Genomic DNA, 21,430 nt, shown 5'->3' with positions numbered 1-21,430 from the left:
ATTCTAGTATACTATATGCTCATACTCCAATCTGAAGAAGTCAGCAATTCCAATACTGTGAACATGAGTAGGTCCTCTGTGCTACAGAAAGTAAAGAAAGGACACCAGCAATGCAATGCCTCTCTTTCTACTACTTAAATTTGAAAGAGAAAGAATTTCTACACTTTATAGGAAAACAAACTTAATTAAGTCAGAAAGAAAAACAAGAAAAAAATCATATTCCAATGAAGTAAAAGGCAATGAAAACTAACATCAGGAAGTTGGCAAATGGTATTTGTGCTGCCAAAGCAAGCCATGGGAAGCTGGCAAATGGAAAGCCAGGAGAAGAAAAAGACTGAGACAAAAGTCTGTGCTACTAGATATGCACAGCATGTTTAAGACTCCTTTCAAAGAGAAACTCTCAGTTACCTGCACCAAGCATCCCTAATAGGAACACAATGCACAAAGACATCCCATGATTGCTACCCTAGGGACACAGACACTGAATGTAAAAATATAACAGCCTAATCATTTCTCTAGCACACATATCTGAGATACTATAAAAAGTCTGTATCAGAGTCTCCAAGCCTAATAACTTACTAATTTATGATATTCTACAATAGAACATATTATATGGCAAAAACATATCTGCAATACATCTCTAGTGAAGATATAAAGGGTGTTTTCACTTCATCTTCCAATTTATTTGGCAGGGAAAATGAAGTATGAAAACTGTATGCAACAGGATATATAGTTGTCAAAATGAGGATTTGGGTGGTTTGAGGTTTTGGTTTTAGGACCATGATTCCTGTGTGGTTCAATTTCTCGAAATCAAATACTGTGTTTGCTGAGGAATTTAAAATGAAACAGGAGAATAAACAAAATACCTAAAGAAAATAAGTATCAAATACCATAAAAGATAAAAAGTGCAAGACTAAGACAAAAAAAAACTGAAAGAAGTATCCAGTAATACTAAGTAGGGGACAGAAAAGAAGAATTTAAATACAAGCAAAAAAAGACAAGACAGCAGTGTTTTAAAAATACTAGTACCAATTACAAAATGCAAGAAAATAAGTACTATAAAAGTTACGACAGTGGTTAACCTGGGGGAAAATGGTACATGGAAGGTCTCCTTGAGGGGCTGTTAAGGTCTATTTCTTGACTGAAGCAGTGGTTACAAAGAAGTTTGCTGTATAAAGTTATAGACGTGCCATTTTTCTGTACGTACATTTTGTTTTACAACCAAAATGCTAAAAATCATTGGTAATAAAAGCAAAATGTGTAGTTTTAAAAACAATTTAAGCCAAATCTCACAGGCAGTGAAGGAATACTGTCAGATGGAAATCATGACATGAATTCAACAATGACAGGACATACACTGAGAAACTAAACCAAAGGATACGTCTAGCAGATTTGAGGGAACGGCACCACCTATCACTAAGCATACCAGCAAAATAAAAGCAGAGTAGGGGAAAGAATGTTTTCATTACAGAGATGATACACAAACTACCAATGAAATGGGGAAAAAACATACTTTAATATAAATCACAAACTGGCATAACCCACTCTATAGAGGTGATGATGACCTTCAACCACCCAAATATCTACTGACATTCTCTAAATACTTAGCACCTGATAAAATTCTTAAATGTATTGTTGACAACATCACCTCTTAGAAAACACAGAGCAGAAGAAAACCAGTACAGAATAACAAGAATGAAATGGCTATTATAAAAACTCTGGAAGAGGGGTGCCTGGGTAGCAGTCAGTTAAGAGTCTGCCTTCATCCAGGTCATGATCTCAGGTCCTGGAATAGAGCCCAATGACTGGCTCCCTGCTCAGAAAGGAGTCTGCTTCTCCCTCTTCCTCTGCCCCTCCCCGCAGGTCATGTGTGTGCCCTCCCGAACTCTCTCTCTCGAATAAATAAATCTCTAAAAACAAAAAACAAACAAACAAACAAACAAAAACCTCTGGAAGAAAAAGATCATCTCAGAGTTCCTAACAATCAATGAAACAAATTTGGAACACAGTCAAATACTCACCCTGAGATTGAGAAAAAAAAAAACATGGATAGCAGAAGTAGGAATTAATCCCACCAAAAAAAGAGGGGGAAAAAAAACCCTATAATATACATGCCGCCAAGATAGAGTAAAAGAGACTGGATTTACCCTCTCACCAGAAAACAAAAACAAAAACAAAAAAGGAAGCAAACCAGCCAAACCTATGAAACAATGTTTTTTTAATCAGGTAATAAAAGACAATGACTGCTCAAAGAAACAAATGAGGTGAGCCATGCCACTGTCAGAGCTTACTATCTTAAGAGTTTCTAGCTGGCAAATACAGAGAAAACCCAACAGATACCTAGCAGTCTCCTGGAACTGAGGACACAGAGCTGGGAAGTTCAGGAGAAGAGATATGGAAGCATATTATTCTAAGTTCTTATACTTTACACCAAGTAGTAGAACTCTTAAAAATAAATGTTAAAGATGTAAAAATTAAGGTAAGTTAAAGTAAAAGATATATACTATAAACCCTAAAGCAATCACTAAGAGATATAGCTAATAAGTCAACAAAGTTAACAAAAATTATTTTTTAACACAATAATTAAAACTACTTTGTTAACCACAAAGAAGGCAGAAATAGAAAATGAAACAAATATGGGACAAAAAGAAACAAATAGCAAAATGACAGATTTAAACCTAACCACATCAGTAACTTCATTAAATGTAAATCATCTAAAGACTCCAACCAAAAAGAGGTTGTGAGACTGGACAGAAAATAAGCCCAAACTCTATCCTACCTAAAAGTATTTTAAATATAGAGACAAACAGGCTTTTAAAAAAGGTAGAAAGATATATCATATGAACACAATGAAAAGAAAGCTAGAATGGCTTTATTAATATCAGACAAAAGTAAATTTCACAGCAAAAGAAATACTAGCAGGTACAAAGATAATTTCACAATGATAAAGTAGTCAATAACATCTAGGTTAGATTATCTTGATCTCAAGACAATCTAACAAACCTAAATGTTTATGCACCTAATAACAGAATTTCAAAAATTTTAAACATAAACTGATAGAATTGCACAAATAAACATTCCACAATTAGAGTCAGATTTCAACACACCTCTTTCAGTAACTCCTAAAACAGTTAAGAAACCAGTCTCAATGCAAGACTTGAATAACAATATCAAACAACTTGACCTGACTGGCACTTACAAAACACTCTACCCAACAACAGAATACACATTCTTTTCAAGTGTATACAAAACACTTACCAAAAAAATCATACTTTGGGCCATCTCGGTAAATTTAAGAGTTCAAGTATATTATGTGACAATAACAGAATTAAATTATAAATCAGTGATTAAAATATCTTCAGAACATTCCCTCATATCTAGAAATTAATAACCTGCTTCTAAATAATCCAAGGACCAAAGAAAAATTCAAAAGGAAAATTAGGAAATACTTGAACTGAATGAAAATGCAAACACAGGGGCACATGGGTGGCTCAGCTGGTTTCCTGGGATGGAGCCCCAACTCAGGCTCCCCTGCTCAGTGGGGAGCCTGCTTCTCCCTCTCCTTCTGGGCCTCCCACCCCTTGTACTCTCTCTGGCTCTCTATCTCAAAAAAATAAGTAAAATCTTAAAAAAAAAAAAAAAGAAAATGCAAACACATATCAAAATTTATGCAATGTCACTAAGCAGTGCTTAGTGAGTGGGAAATATATAGCACTACATGCCATTATTAGAAAAGAAAAAAAGGCCTCAAATTAATAACCTCAGCTTCTACCTTAAGACACTAGAAAAAGAATTGTAAATTAAACCCAAAGTAAGCAGAATGAAACAATAATCAGAGTAGAAATCAATAAAAATAGAAAAAAAGAAAAATGGTGGGAGGGAAATATCAATGAAACCAAAAACGAGTTAAGAATAAATTTGGTAGGGCTGCCTGGGTGGCTCAGTGGGTTAGGCTGCTGCCTTTGGCTCAGGTCATGATCTCAGGGGCCCCACATCGGGCTCTCTGCTCAGCAGGGAGTCTGCTTCCCTCTTTATCTCTCTGCCTGCATCTCTGCCTACTTGTGATCTCTGCCAATAAATAAATAAAATCTTAAAAAAAAAAAAAAAAAGAATAAATTTGGTAAAACTCTAGCCAGACTGGTAAGGAAAAAAAAAAACAAAAGACACAAATTAACCAATATTAAGAATTAGAGCATTAACATAAATACAGATTTACACATAGAAGAAAGACACTAAGGGGAAAAGATACTAAGAAATTTCTTAAACAACTTAGACTAATACATTAGACAACTCAGACAAAACAGATAAATTTCTAAGAAACATAGCTGTCAAAGCTCACTCAAGATGAAATAGGTAACCTGAGTAGCTCAGTATCAATGAAAGAAATTGAATTTGTAGTTAAAAACCTTCAAAGAAAATTCCAGGCCCAGATACTTCTACTGATGAGTCTTGCCAAATATTTAAGAAGTATATACCAATCCTACACAAACTCTTCCAGAAAAACGAAGAGTAACTTGTCAACTCATTCTATGAGGCCAGCATTACCCTGACACCAAAATTACACTAAAACATCACAAAAATATAAAACTATAGACCATATAACCATATAGACTATAGACCAATGTATCTCATGAACTTAGATGCAAAAAATTCTAAACAAAATTTAGCAAACTGAATCCAACAATATGTAAAAAGGAAAATACTTCATGACCAGATGGGGTTTACACCCTACTTGAGGTTGGTTTTATATTCAAAAGTCAATCCCTGTAAAATCTTCATAGTGAAAAAAAATTTTAAAGAAAAACCATACAATCATCTCAAAAAGTGCAGGAAAAGCATTCAAGAAAATCCAACATCCATCTCTAACAAACTCTCAGCAAATAAAGAACAGAAGGAACCCTTCTCAGTCCGATAAGGGGCATCTATAAAACACTACAGCTGATACTAAATACTGTATAAAGACTGAATGCTTTTTTCCTAAGATCAAGAACAAGGTAAGGATGTCCAACCTTACTACTATATTCAACATTGTACTTAAGGTTTTAGATATCACAATAAAGAAAAAATAAATTAAAGGCATCTAGACTAGGGCGCCTGGGTGGCTCAGTGGGTTAAGCCGCTGCCTTCGGCTCAGGTCATGATCTCAGGGTCCTGGGATCGAGTCCCACATCGGGCTCTCTGCTCGGCAGGGAGCCTGTTTCCTCCTCCTCTCTCTCTCTGCCTGCCTTTCTACCTACTTGTGATCTCTCTCTGTCAAATAAATAAATAAAATCTTTAAAAAAAAAAAAAATAAATAAAGGCATCTAGACTAGGACGAAGAAGTAAAACAACTTATTTGTAAATGATATGATTGTCCTTGTAGAAAATCCAGTAGACTACATAAAAGCTATTAAAACTAAGCGAATTTATTTACAAAGACCCAGGACTCAAGATCAATATACAAAAATCTATTATATATTTTATTTATATAAAAATAGATACTAAATACAGCATTTACAACAACATCAAAAAATATCAAATACTCAGGTATAAATCCTTTTTGATTTAAATGCAATTAGTCGGGCGCCTGGGTGACTCAGTGGGTTAAGCCGCTGCCTTCGGCTCAGGTCATGATCTCAGGGTCCTGGGATCGAGTCCCGCATCAGGCTCTCTGCTCAGCAGGGAGCCTACTTCCCTCTCTCTCTCTGCCTGCCTCTCTGTCTACTTGTGATCTCTGTCAAATAAATAAATAAAATTTTAAAATAAAATTTAAAAAAAATAAATGCAATTAGTCAACATATAGTACATTAGTTTCAGATGATAGTACATTAGTTTCAGATGTGTAGTATTCAATAACTTACCAGTTTCATATAACACCCAGTGCTCATCAAATCACATGCCCTCCTTAATACCCATCACCCAATTACCCCATCCCCCACCCATCTCCCCTCCAGCAACCTTGTTTGTTTCCTACAGTTAGGAGCCTCTCAGGGTTTGTCTTCCTCTCTGATTTCTTTCTTTTTTTTTTTTTTTTTAAGATTTTTTCTTTATTTATCTGACAGAGATCACAAGTAGGCAGAGAGGCAGGCAACTCTCTCATTTCTTTCCATTTTCCCTCCCCTCTCCTATGATCCTCTACGCTGTTTCTTCTACTCCACATATGAATGAGACCATATAATTGTCTTTCTCTGCTCAGGTATAAATTTAAAGGAAAATGTGCAAGACCTCTAAACTAAAGATTATAAAAGTATTTGAGAGAAATGAAAGAAGACCTAAATTAAATACAAAATACTGTTAAGATGTCCATTCTTCCTGAAAATGACCCCTATATGGATTGCAATGCCTATCAAATTCCCCACAGGATCTTCTGGAGATATTAACAAGCTGATTCTAAATTTGGTGGAAAGTCAAATATCCCAGAATAATCAAATCAGCCTTGAAAGAGAATAATGGTGGAGCACAGACATATCTCACTATAAGATTCAATATAAATTCACAGTAAACAAGAAAATGTAATATTGATGTAAAGAGAAATAAATAGACCAACAGTACAGAATAAAGAGTTCCAAAATCAACATAAGCGCGCGCGCGCGCACGCACACACACACACACACACACACGGTAAATTTATTTTTGATGGAAGTACAAAAGCAGGGGCGCCTGGGTGGCTCAGTGGGTTAAAGCCTCTGCCTTCGGCTCAGGTCATAATCCAAGAGTCCTGGGATAGAGCCCCACAACAGGCTCTCTGCTCAGCGGGGAGCCTGCTTCCCTTCCTTTCTCTCTGCCTACTTAATCTCTCTCCCTCTGTCAAATAAATAAAATCTTAAAAAAAAGGAGTATCAAAGCAATTCAGCAATAGTCTTTTCAACAAACAGCACTTGAAAAACTGCATACCAGTGTGCAAAATATAAATTTCATACACTGTACCATATACACAAATTAAATTGAAACGGATCACAGATTTAAGTGTAAAAGTAAATATACAGGGGCACTTGGGTGGCAGTCAGTTAAGCATATGACTCACGGTTTAGGCTCAGGTTGTGATCTCAGGGTGGTAAGATCAAACCCTATGTTGGGCACCACACTCAGCAGGGAGTCAGCTTGAGATTCTCTCTCTCCCTCTGCCCCTTCCCCTGTGCTTACATGCATGTGTTCTCTCTTTCAAAGAAATAAATCTTAAAAAAAAAAAACCATGAAAACTACAAAACTGAGGAAGAAAAAGATATGGCCCTTGGTTCAGCAAGAATGTTTTAGAAATGACAACAAAAGCATAAAAGAAAAACACTGACACATCAACAAAACTGAACATTTCTGCTCTTTAAAAGACATTATCAAGAAAATGAAAAGCCAAGGTTCAGGCAGGGAAAATACATTTGCAAATCACATCACATATCTAATAAAGGACTTATATCCAGAACATTAAAAACTCTCAAAAAATTCAGGAACAAGAAAACTAATAACATAGTTTAAAATAAAATGAGCAAAAGGTTTGAACAGACACTTCACCAAGAAAAATATAGGACGGCATGTAATCACATGAAAAGATGCTCAACATCATTAATTATTAGGGAAATGCAAACTGAGACCATAATGAAATACAACACATTTATTACAATGGCTATAATTAAAAAGACTAACATGCCCAATTTTAACAGAGATGTGGAACAGTTGGAACTTTCATACAGCACAGTGAGAATGTAAAATGGTACATCTACTTGAGAAAACAGCTTGGAAGTTTCTTAAAATGCTAAGCGTGCAACTAACATTATGACCAGCCGTTCTACCCTTTGGTATTTGCCCAAGAAAAGAGGAAGCATCTGTTCATACAAAGACTATACCAATTTTCACAGAAGCTCTATTTATAACAAATCCAAATCTCTATGAACAGGTTAATGAATGAATAAATCTTGGTATATCCACAATGGGATACTATTTGGCAATTAAAATGAATAAACTAATGATACATGCAACACTAATGAATCTTAAACTAATTATGCTGAATGAAAATCAAAAACAGAGTACAAACTATGTAATTCCATTTATATAAAATTCTAGAAAATGTAAACGAATCTACAGTAACAAAAAGCTCAGTGGTTGCCTATGGACAGGGTAAAGGTAGTGACAGATTACTGACAGTCAAGAGGACACTCTGGCAAAAATATCATCATTTTGATTGTGTTGATGGGTTCACAGTGTATATATACCTCATAAGTTATCAAATTACACAATGTATATGTACAGCTTATTGTCAATTATACCTCAAAACTGCATGAAAAATGAGTTATATGAAAGGTCTGTTGTTTTAAACTCTAAAACTCCATATAAAAGTAAATATGTAAGTCAAGATAGTACTCTTAAAAAAGAAAGAAAGAAAATAAAGGGAAGTTGATCCTGGCCTCAAAAAAATTTTTTAGATTACACCTGTTTTCACTGCAGATTAGGTGTCCATAGGGAGCAAAATACTATCAACAAAAACTTGTGGTATTAAGACTTAGTGGTATTAGGCTAATTATATAAAACTGATTCAAATTGATACTTTTTTAAGGCACTTATTATGTGCCAGACAACATGAAGAACAGAAAAATAAACAAGACAAAGCTCCTTGCATGTACCTGGCAATGTTATAAAAAAGGTAAAATCTTCAGTTAGAATATTCGAAGTGCTACCCACCTTCTTGGGAAGGGTAAAAAAAGAACAATGTATTAAAGTACTAAAAAAAAGGAGAGTCCATTTGGAATAAAACTGCCTCATACCCTCCAGCTGTTATCTATTCTTTAATATCTGCTAAGATGCCTAAGCAGGTAACTATATTTATTAAACTCTCAGTGATGATGGCCTGCTGACGGCAAAATAAACTGCAAATTTTTTCCTTTAGTAAAGGAACTCTTCCAGATATAACTTATTAAAAGAACTCTAGGCCCAGCAAATGTTTTAGAATAAACTTGCTAACCTCTAATTTAGCAAAAGTTAAAAAATAAAAGGCAAAAATGGGGCAAGCAAACAAATAAACTCAATTTTCTAGATAAAGAGAAATGTACTTGGGACCATCCAACTCAAGATCATGCTACTTTCTGACCAAAAAAAAAGCTGAAAAGGCAAGCTGCACAATATAGCAGCAAGTAATTGTTTATAGTGTATCTACACTTGCATGAGATTAGATTTTTATTTGTATTTTGATTATCATAATCTTTATTTTCAAAATTTTACAATTCAACCCAGATATTTTAAATTTACTTTAAGCTTACGGATAAAATTCTTGCCCTAAATATCTGTTCGAATATGTAAATCTAACTCCTACTATGCCTAATATACATTCTTGAACTGCAGTAGCTATGTGAATTTTACAACTTAAATTTAACAAGAAAAGTTTTAAAAATTCAGTTTCTTTAAAACCATTAAGCATATTGAAATTTTAAACTTTGGTTAATGAAGGTATCTCCACAAAATACCAGAATGAACCCAGAAAAATTTTTTTTAAAACAGGTTTTTTTTTTTTTTTTAAGATTTTATTTATTTACTTGACAGAGATCACAAGTAGGCAGAGAGCAGGCAGACAGAGAGGGGGGATGCAGGCTCCCGGCTGAGCAGAAAGCCCAATGCACGGCTCAATCCCAGGACCCTGGGAACATGACCTGAGCCAAAGGCAGAGGCTTTAACCCACTGAGCCACCCAGGTGCCCCTGAACCCAGAAATTCTAATGAATTCCACACCCAAATATCTAAGCATCTCCTTGATATTTTCATCTGAATTACCCAGTCCTCTTAAACTCAGTATGTTTTACCCTAAATCTGCTCTTCTGATATTCCCAGCTCTATCAAAGACATCCCCTCCACTGAGTTGTCCTAACTTTTTCTTCATCATCCCCACCCTGTCTCCTAAATTCCTCAAACCTTCATCTCTGATCTTGACCCCTCATCATTTCTATCCTGAGTTGCTAAAATAACATTTTAGTCTCTCTTCTCCCAATCAAGTCACCTTCCAATAATTTGGTAAAGTGTATAATGTGTAAACACTGTGAAAATTAGTCTTTATAAAATATACATCTGACCATGTCATGCCTGAGCTTAAAAATCCTTCTGACTATATTTTTCTGCAGTTAATCAACACCTGACACTCCCCAATACATACAAACTTCCTGCCTAGGTCCACTCTTAAGTCACCTGTTCCCTCAAAGCCTGTGCCTTTTTATGTGGGCTCTCTGTTCTCTTCATTACACAGTCTCTCTGCAAATAACTTCTTAAATCCTTCAAAAGAGCAACAGCCCGGATGAACTATTCCCACCACCTCCACTCCACCTAATCTGATTTAGAAGTTCTTTACTCATATACACTCAACACATTTATTGAGCTTCAACTAAATGTTGGGAATAAAGAGATTTTGGTGGAAAACCAAACACCAAAAAAAAAGAAGGATCTGCCTAAACTACTCATGTCATGTAAACCAGTAAATAAATGGTCACAGCAGAGTGTGAGGGAACTATGCACAGGCTCCTGAATGAGAGATCATTTTCAGTTACTTCTCCAAAAAAATATATACTGAATGCATACAATGTGCCAGGCACAGCGCATGTTTCTAGTATAAATATGTAAGAGTCAGTCACTGACTTCATAGCACTTACAATCTAAGAAGGATTAGAATAAGAAAACAAATAATTACAATATATGATACAAACATGAATAGGCTACCACAGTAGGACCTAATAAATGATATCTAATCTAGACCTAAGGACTCAGCAAGATGAGAAATCAGAAAGACTTAACTAGAGGAACATATATGCTGAGACCTGAAGAGTGACAATATTAACTAGAAAAGGGTTGATGCTCTTTGCAAAGAGTGTATATTCTATACAGACAACAGTAGTTTAGTGCAGGGCTAGCAACCAGACCAGAGAGTAGAGGTTAAAGAGCTTAGAGGGGCACCTGGGTGGCTCAGTGGGTGAAGCCTCTGCCTTCGGATCAGGTCATGACCCCGGGGTCCTGGGATCGAGCCCCGAGTTGGGCTTTCTGCTCAGTGGGGAGCCTGCTTCCTCCTTTCTCTCTGCCTGTCTCTCTGCCTACTTGTGATCTCTGTCAAATAAATAAATAAATAAATAAATAAATCTTTAAAAAAAAAAAAAAAAAAGAGCTTAGAGACAAGAAGACAAGAATAGAGACCATATGAGATCACAAAGAGTTTTATAAACCATGCTCAAAAATCTGGGAGTCTGGAATTTGTCCTTAAGTTTGGAATTTGCCACTAGAAAGCCAATAAAAAGTTCTAGCAGGGGGATGCCATGGTCAGACTTGCCTTTTCTAAGCACACACACTGGCTGCAGAGCCAAGAATGAACAGCTGCAGTAATCCAGGGAGGAAGAGATTCACAGTGGCAAGAACAGCAGTGGCAGTGGGGATGAAGAAAGGCAGAGGCTCAGAAAAATATTTAGAAGGTCAAAATGATAAGACTTCAGGACTGATTAAGACGTGGGAGAGGAAGAGAAATCAGGGACAAACTGAGTGGATGAGGTTATTCACTGAGATAGGGAATACAGAAGGAAAAAAGTAAACAGTGAGTTTTATTTGGACAAGTCAATCACTAATGACTGCGGAACTAAAGAAATGTAGAACATAAATGGTTTTAAGAGTAACAAGTCACAGAAATTCTGAGAGCGAAGATATAGAGATGTTGAAATATTAAGGATGTTACAAGTCTCAAAGGGCAGGCAGCAGAACTATTATTGCTTCTTTTTTTTTTAAGATTTAATTTATCCATTTGACAGAGAGAAATCACAAGTAGACAGAGAGGCAGGCAGAGAGAAAGAGAGGGAAGCAGGCTCCCTCTGAGCAGAGAGCCCGATGCGGGACTCGATCCCAGGACCCTGAGATCATGACCTGAGCCGAAGGCAGCAGCTTAACCCACTGAGCCACCCAGGCTTCTTAAGGGCAACAGTATGCCAAACAATCTCAGATGAGAGAACAGGAATAATTTAGCTGCCTGTGGAGGTACAAGGAGGAATAAATGAATTACTTCTCTTATAGTAAGGACTACATATACATTTTAGTATTCTACACTGAGACAGTAAATAGATCTCATAAGGATTACCCTCCACCAAAAAAGTAAAAATAAAAAAGCTGGGTCATAATTTTTCATTTAATTCCAGCAGCTATGTCCCACCAAAGACCTAACATTTTAATTCTTTCCCCAATAAAAGCCATGTTTTTATTAATTCATAAACTTGTTAAATTTGCAAACTACTGTACTGTGTCAAAAATAAAGTCTATGCTTATCCACTCAGTATCCAAAGAACAAACAACAGGTACTTAAATGTCTGCTAAAGAATGCCAGAAAAGGGACATCTGGGTGGCTCAGTGGGTTAAATGTCTGCCTTTGGCTCAGGTCATGATTCCAGGGTCCTGCGAGAGACTCCTGCGTCAGGCTTCTTCTTGCTCAGCAGGAAGCCTGCTTGGTCCTCTGCCTGCAGCTGCCCCTATTTGTGCATGTCCTCTCTCTCTGATAAACAAAATCTTTAAAAAAAAAAAAAAAAAAACACATATTCACTTTGTATTTTACACCAGGAATACACTACCATGTTATAAAATCTAGTCTAGGAAAAGAAAAGTTCTCCAGGAAAATCTAGATACTAGAATATCCTTTCCATTTCTTAAGCAGAAGGGTTTCACAGCACTATAAGCATATCTAAAGGGAATCAGAAGGGACTAAATCTAAGTTACAAAATGAATTCCCACTATGAATGTCATCACAACAAACTCTTAAAAAGTAACAGCTGATTTCCTAATTGTTTCATGGTGTTTTTTTTTTTTCAACCGAACTAAATTCTAAAACAATCACTGTAAAAACAGAGTGAAACCCAAGTGTACTAAAATAGGACTTTTTAACTCCAAAACAAGAGCACTTAGTGACTCCATCTCTCCCACTCCAATCCCCACTCATTTTCTCAACCTTCTTGCTCATTCGTACTCACTGAATACATACTATGTGCCAGAATTTTGGCTAGATGCAGGTGAAACATGTCAGGCCCTGCCCTCGTGATGAGTCAACTAGTTTACTGGTCTTCAGAATACAGTCAGGAAAAATAGCACTTACTTCAAGGACTTGAAATTCATTTTGCATTTCTTATTTAGACAAGGCAAAGAAGTGGATGCTACTGAGTATTTTTCCCCTAAAGAACTTAAGTCTTTAAGATAGAACGTAAGGGTTATCTAATATACACCCAAAGCCTACTATGGTGCCTGAAACAAATCAGATGCTTACTAAGTATATGCTGAATAAGTGAATGAAAGTAAACTAACAATCAGGGCAGTGGGTCTAAGGCCAAAACCTACTTCAGGCTATCTCCTTTTTCCTGCCTTTTCTGTGATAAGTAAATTCAACTCATTCTGTTAAATTATCAATGTAATTCGACTCAAATCTGTCCACCAGTTATAGAAAACAAAAGATCGTCCATACAGGCAGTGTCCCTATAACTCCCCACAATATTCACAATAGAATGTCACTTTCTGTTTGGTTGACTGTTAAAACATCGTTCAACAGACAGTTAAAGAAAAAAAAATGCTGAACTTAAGAACTAATCAGGGTTTATAATCAAATTCAAATCTACTTTCAAAAGCTCTGCTAAGAACAGTATTTATGCAAAACTGAATTCACCCACTCATGCTAACAAAAACCTACTCTTCATTAAGTCAAATCATCAGAGAACTGAGGGCATCAAATTGGTATCCTGTATTTACTTTTTTAAAGATTTTGTTTATCAGAGAGAGAGGAACGAACAGCAAAAGGATACAGGGGAACCTAGTGGTGCAGTCGGTTGAGCATCCAACTTCTGGTTTCTGCTCAGGTCATCATCTCAGGGGCCATGGAATGGAGTCCCACATCAGGCTGTGCATTCATCATGGCGTCTGCTTGAGAATCTCTCTCCCTCTGCCCCTCCCTATAACACTCTCACGCTTTCCCCTCTTCCTCAAATAAATAAATCTCTTAAAAAAAAAAAATGCACTATGCCACGTAAGTACATTGTATTATATAGTACAAAGAACCTAGATAAGACTTTATTCTCTGGTCTACCCTAAAGAAACTAGTTTTCTGGAGTTTTGCTTTCGGGTTTTATTTGAGAGTGGGTCCTATAAACCTTATAATGGATCAGGTTACCCTCTTAGGCTGGTAAAAAACTTAGAGCTGAACTAGGGCCCCTTAAAGCATACAGTTTATTTAATAAACGTACTTCCAGTACCATTTACCTTTTTTATCCCTACTTTCCTTTTACCTTTTTTCTAATATATTTTACATAACTATACTGCTTTTATATAGGTGAGCAGCTTAAATCTGTGGAAAATGGCAGCAAAAATAAACATTCAACTACTTCCTAACCAATAATAACCTTATAATGTTTAGGAAGTCTGAAAGATTTTCCTTATTTATAGCAGCAGCTAACATTTACTGGGCACTTAGTTGACACCAGGCACTGTTCTGAATGCTTTGCAAATATTAACTCATTTACAACTTTACATTTACAACTTACATTTACATTTAACTCACTTATAAATCCTCTTTACAATTCCATGAGAAAACTGGGCACAAGGAAGTTAAGAAATGTGCCCCAAAACAGTTAACAAAACCAAAAGACAACTGACAGAATGGGAGAAGATATTTGCAAACGACATATCAGATAAAGGGCTAGTGTCCAAAATCTATAAAGAACTTAGCAAACTCAACACCCAAAGAACAAATAATCCAATCAAGAAATGGGCAGAAGACATAAACAGACATTTCTGCAAAGAAGACATCCAGATGGCCAACAGACACATGAAAAAGTGCTCCACATCACTCGGCATCAGGGAAATACGAATCAAAACCACAATGAGATATCACCTCACACCAGTCAAAATGGCTAAAATTAACAAGTCAGGAAATGACAGATGCTGGCGAGGATGTGGAGAAAGGGGAACCCTCCTACACTGTTGGTGGGAATGCAAGATGGTGCAACCACTCTGGAAAACAGCATGGAGGTTCCTCAAAAAGTTGAAAATAGAACTACCGTACGACCCAGCAATTGCACTACTGGGTATTTACCCTAAAGATAGGAATGTAGTGATCCAAAGGGGCACATGCACCCAAATGTTTATAGCAGCAATGTTTACAATAGCCAAGCTATGGAAAGAACCTAGATGTCCAACAACAGATGAATGGATAAAGAAGATGTGGTATATATATACACAAGGAATACTATGCAGCCATCAAAAGAAATGAAATCTTGCCATTTGCGATGACGTGGATGGAACTAGAGGGTATCATGCTTAGTGAAATAAGTCAATCGGAGAAAGACAACTATCATATGATCTCCCTGATATGAGGAAACAAAGATGCAACATGGGGGGTTAGGGGGGTAGGAAAAGAATAAACGAAACAAGATGGGATCAGGAGGGAGACAAACTATAAGTGACTCTTAATCTCACAAAACAAACTGAGGGTTGCTGCAGCGGGGGGGGGGGGGGGGGGGGGTTATGGACATCGGGGAGGGTATGTGCTATGGTGAATGCTGTGAAGTGTGTAAACCTGGCAATTCACAGACCTGTACCCCTGGGGATAAAAATACATTATATGTTTATTTAAAAAAATTAAAAAAAAAAAAAGAAAGAAAGAAATGTGCCCAAAGTATACAGCCATAAAGCAGTGGAGTCAGAATTTGAACCCATCAAGTTCCATCTCCTTAACCACTGCCCAGCTGTGATGATTTTTCATTCATCAAAACTATGTGATTTCTAAAACAAGGTATTTTTCAATTCCTAAAGTAACAATGAGAATTAGAGCTAGAACTGACTTCAAATGAAGTTTATACCCATACCAAAACCATATGATAGTGACTTGCAGAGAAACTGAGATTATGAGTAACACCTACAGAGCATCTACCACATGCCAGGCTTTGTTCTATTTATTTATTCTCTTCACAATCTCATAAAGTAAGTACTATATCATCCCCATATCACAAATGAGGAGACTGAAGCACAGAAATACTAAGTAATTTGAAGTCACCAGTAAGTGAGAAGTTAATTTTGAAACTGGTTGGGATCCAAAAATCCAAACTCTTTTAACTGTTACCTTACACTGCTTCTCCATATGACAGAGATTAACTCCTCGATTACTTCCTACACTCAAAGTTCAAAGCAAGCAAAACACAATTGTTAGAAAAATTACTCTACATCCTAGATCTCAACACTGATTCTATACACCATCATCTGCATTTTTTTTAAAAGAACCACATGTGGTTCTTGTGAGCCTTGGTTAACATCCACTGCTCTAGGTTTCTAAGCTAGATAGGTCTTAGCTGAACCTTTGGGTGGGAAGGGTGTGGAGACAAAGAAATACACATGCATACAAATACACACTCACTCTCTCACATCTGTATATTTTTCCCTATTCCCCTTTCCCAAAAAAACAAAAATGGAAAGGAAGAGTAAGATAAAGCCAGAAAGGAAACATGGACTTTAATGCCATGTTAAGCAGCCTGTAATATTATTCTTTTTTTTTCTTTTTTTTTATTTATTTAAGATTTTTTTTCTGTAATATTATTCTAATGGTGACAGTAACAAAATAAAGATTTTTTTCTTTAATTTTATTTATTTTGAGAAGGGAGCGAGCATGCACAAGTGGAGAAAGGGCAGGGGAGAAGAAAAAATCGGAAGCAGACTCCATGCTGAGTGCAGAGCCAACGCAGGGCTCTATGACATGATCCTGAGATCACCACCGGAGCCAAAATTAAGAATCTGATACTTAATCAACCAAGCTACCCAGGCACCCCAGATTTTGTTTTTTTTTAAAAGAAGAGACAATCAGATATGTTCATCACCAAAAAAAAAAAAAAACAAAAATCCTCCAGTGGCAGTGAGAGAGGGGACTGTGGGCAAAGAAACTGCAACAAATCAGAAAAAGCAGCTAAGAACGCAACACTAATGACAGCCTAAATGTACTAAACACAGAGAATGAAAAGTATGAAGAAATTTAAGAAAGTTCTTTGAGGTAAACTGGTAGGACTTGGTTGTTCATAAATTTTTATTGAAATGGATGTCTCCAAGTTTGTTTTACACGCAACCACTGAATGATGATACCATTAAACCAGATGTGAACTTACTGAGGGAAGAATAAATGAGTTTTGCAGGTCATGATAGTATTATTTGGGAAAGGGGCAGCTTTTGGCATAGGAAAATAGTTTAGGTGGTATGATGGTAACGGGTGTCAATTTACAATGAGTGGGAAGAAATGAGATGATGAAGCACAGTTATCTAATAAAAGACTAATTTTAAGAAGTCAGATTATGGGGGCTCCTGGGTGGTTCACTCAGCTAAATGTGTAACTCTTGATACTCACTTGGGTCCTGATCTCTGAGTCATGGCATCAAGCCCTGTGTGGGGCTCTATGCACAGCCGGGATCCTGCTTGAGATTCTCTCTCTCCCTCTCGTCCTCCCCCTCCCCCTCGCATGCTACCTTTCTCTAAAATAAATAAATAAATAATAATTTTTTTTTGGATGTCAGATTATGAAAGAGAGTGACTGGAAGGAAAGAGTGAAAAAAGTCTTACATTTCACAACTGAGCTTCATCATCTTAAGGATTCTCTCAAAAACAGCCTACACCTGAAAGAGGGAAGCGTAGCTCAAATGGAAAGGATCCCTCCTTAGAGAGACCTAAATTGGATGGGTCCAGGCAGAAAATCAAGCAGGGTAACTTTCAAATATGTAATGAGTCAAACAGAAAATCAGCATCCATTATGAAGACTTAAAAACTAAGACAATCAAAGAGCATGAATAATCCAAAAAACTATGACCAATCTATCATTTAAGACAGCCAATATGTAGAAGTATGAAAACTTTCTTAATGTTTTAATTATTTCATGTAATCCTAAAAACCCCAATAAAAAAATAATAACTGGCACCACCACTATTCTGGAGAAAAAATTTTATGAAGGACAAGGAAGTCATACTTGCTCAGTTTCCCAAGGTCACCCTTCAAAGTAACAGCAAAACCAAGACCATATGTGTTATTCTGCCGCCAAGTCTAGTGGTCCATACACCAAACCACAATCGTCAAATAATTCAAAGTGCATTAAGGAGGGCAGCATAGAGAAAATGACCAAAATTCGGGGCACAGAGCAAGCTATCAGTGACAAGTAAATATGCAGTCATTAGTTTTCCATGAGTCATCACCAGACCCAACTGTTTACGAAACACTCCCGCACTAGGAAATGCTGCCTGTGGCATGTCATGATAGTCCTAAGCAACACGCATTAAGATGTGCCCTCGGCACGTATACTGGCAATGTACAACGAAATCTCCCCCGCACGTAATCCTAGTTCCTAACGAACTACGAGCAAGTTATGACAGCATCACAGATACTCCCCAAGAAAACATCATAAAAACCTCTAAGAAATAAATACCTTAACTAACGCCTTCTTAGACAAACGTGGGATGGTGTAAATCTCCCGCTCCCTGAGTGGAAACATGCCCTGCTGCTCACAAGCACCAGCCAACTCGGCAGACTGGTAAAATGAATCCAAAACACTCTTTTCTTCTAAGTGCTCAGCTGCACAGCACCTGTTTTCAGCTCCTTCCAAAGAGGGCAAAGATACCTTCACCAGAGTGATGCAGAGAAAGACACGCAAGTTAGATTAACGCCCCAAGGGGAAAGAAAAAAAAAGACGCTGGAGTCAGAGTAGATCTAAAGAACCAAATTCAGGAAAAAGTGAACCACAAAAGGAAAGGAATTAGGCAACCTGTCTCTTAGAAAAAGCAATAAAAAATAAAGACCCCCTACTGCGGGGCAGTGCAGAGCAGAACAGCGCCGAGGCCTAGCTGGTCTTGGGGAAGGAGCCGGTCTTTAATTCCCAGACTGAGCCGGCAATCTCCAGAGAACAGGTGACACGACCAAGTCTTCGTGTCTTACATCCGCCACAAGCTGTTCGTGATCGCGAATGGCCTTCACGTCCCTCCCCGACCGGCCTCCAAGCAACAGAAGTACCCCATCCCAGAGAAAAGCAGGTACGTTCGCCGGGGCCGTTACTTACCTTCCCGCTCACAACACCCGCCGCCGCCATGTTTCCTTCGCGTGCCTGTGATGACGTAGCAGCGCCTCACGTGGCTCTCGGATTCACAACAACATCCGCCAAAACTAGGCTGATATCCGGGCGGAAAAGGGGCGGTGAGCGGCGGGAACTGCGCAGAGCGAAGGGGCGGGTGACAGGAGTAGCCTAACGCATGCGTAGTGGAATGGAACTTAGGGCGCTAGGGAGGCTCTGGTACATACCGCGCATGCGCCAAATTTTTCCGTGGAGGCAAGCTGAATTAAAGTTTTTGCGTTGTGTTTTCCTGGGGACGAGATTTTGAGCCGCTCACGGGCCATTTCTGTTTGGTACGATGGGAAGAACATATATTGGGAGCCAGTAAACATGGTCCTGGCTTTGTAGCTATAGCTTTGTAGTTATATTTGTCACACCTTCTGCCTCTGTTTCTCATCTGAAAATCGGTTTAAGACTATGGAGAAGGTTAAAGGAATCCCAGCCCTCTATTTGAGCACCCACACGGAGACTTTCCCCTTCTGTATGTGAAGTTTCTGAATTTGAGTCTGATCACTGCAACTCACACATGACCTTGAGTAGGTATTTCGATAGGAACTGCGATAATACCACACCTTCGTTGCTCCAGAATCCGAAGCACGTAGCTCACAGCTCCTACACAGTTACTTAATAGCTGCGTGACTTGAAACAAGTTTCTAAATTCATCCAAGCTTTAGGATGTAAAATGAAGATTACCCATGGACTGGTTGTAGAGATCTGCCGGGTGTGTGCTTGTGTGTCAAGATAAGTTATCGAGATACCAAGGTACTGTTTTGTTCTCAAGGCTGTAAAAGAATGCGGGGGGGGCGGGGAGAGGGAGTACAGAGGAGCAGTATGCCAGAGGATGATTGGATACCATCCTGATCCCTGGGACTTTCCTTGCCCCAGGGCAGAATAAATGGCCCCTTTGTGTTAAAACTGCAGTACCCACTGAGGTACTTCGTGGAGAGAGGTTAGAGACTTCTCAGGTTGGTTAAGTGGCTACCAAAGGGAGTAACAGAAAAGGAAGATTGAAAGTTCTGTGAATATCAGGAACCTAATGGGTAAGGGAAGTGGCAAGACCTTCCAAGGGAATAGATTTGTAGTATCCGTAAGGGAGGCCGCTCTCCAGGCATCAGAGATTCCAATCACTGCCAGGACCCCATGTCCAAGTTTGGCACTGAATCAGCAAAGCAGGTCACCCTGAAAGGATAAATGAGCTGGAGAAGTGAGCATATAGTAACCAGCACTGAGTGAAAACTTGAGACCTTTCCCAAAAGTACTGGTTGGCGTAAGACCCCCTAGAACCTTCATACAACCCTAGATGTGGTGTGTAGCTCCTTAATAGTGACCCACATTAAACACTCCACCAGCTCAAAGTAATTGGGTGTGGTTAAAGGAATTTTTTTTTTAAGATTTTACTTATTTATTTGACAGACCGATCACAAGTAGGCAGAGAGGCAGGCAGAGAGAGAGGAGGAAGCAGGCTCCCTGCTGGATCCCAGGACCCTGGGATCATGACCTAGCCAAAGGCAGAGGCTTTAACCCACTGAGCCACCCAGGCGCCCCTGGTTAGAGCTATTTTTAACAGACATTTCTTACACCCTGTGGTTTGGAGAAAAGTTGAAGCCCTTAGTACACTGTCTGGAATAAAATGCTCAGTAAATGGCAGCTATTATTTATATAATATAAAGTCTGGGAATTAACAGTTTCTCACTGAAAACTTGGCATCCTAGTTTCATCTGTTTGTTCCATATTTTAAAGCCTCATCCTCCAGATGCCGCTTAAATGCTGGCACTAACTACCCATAGGCTATTCTTGGGTTTCTTTTACTTTTTTCCAAGCACATTCCTAGACATTATATATTCTGACATCACTACCTACTATGTACTCATGACTGAAATATCTCCAACCCAAGCTTCTCTTTCCTAAAATATAGGGCCTACACCTATTGTCTGCTGTACCTTTTTACTTGAATCAGCCATCACACCCCAAAAAATCCTAAATCTTTGCTCCTCAAAATGTAGTCTGCAGACCAGTAGTATCTGGAAGCTTGTTATAAATGCAGAATCTCACACTGGGGTTAGCAGTGGGTATTCTATAAGACTAATGAATCACAGACCTGTACCCATGAAATAAATAATACATTGTATGTTAATTAATTGAATTTAAATTTTTTTAAAGAGAAAAAAAAAATGCAGAATCTTGAGTCCCAGAACTACTGAATCAAAAGCTGCACTTTAACAAGATCTCCAGGTGATTTTTGTGCACGTTAAACTTTGAGAAGCAGCCTTAAATTTTGCTTTTGTTCTCTGAAATTGACTACTATTTGCTGAATTAGAGATACAGACAGAGCACAATTTCCCCAAAGTGTTGC

The 21,430-nt window shown here is 37.9% G+C and overlaps 1 protein-coding gene across 2 annotated transcripts in view; it reads right to left on the bottom strand.

Moving 5' to 3' along the window:
- The window catches only part of TBC1D15 (TBC1 domain family member 15), a 75,367-nt gene extending 56,190 nt beyond the window's left edge, over positions 1-19,177 (bottom strand). For both annotated transcript variants that reach the window (XM_059186340.1, XM_059186341.1), the window contains exon 1: positions 19,027-19,177. In XM_059186340.1, coding sequence (XP_059042323.1) covers positions 19,027-19,056 — 30 coding nt within the window. In that variant the 5' untranslated portion in view covers positions 19,057-19,177. The remainder of the gene's footprint in view (positions 1-19,026) is intronic.
- Positions 19,178-21,430: the final 2,253 nt, after the last annotated feature.

This window comes from Mustela lutreola, chromosome 8 (assembly GCF_030435805.1).
Source record: "Mustela lutreola isolate mMusLut2 chromosome 8, mMusLut2.pri, whole genome shotgun sequence".
NCBI lineage: Eukaryota > Metazoa > Chordata > Mammalia > Carnivora > Mustelidae > Mustela > Mustela lutreola.
The sequence above is the reverse complement of the archived record's forward strand: the minus strand, read 5'-3'. Positions and strand labels throughout refer to the sequence as shown.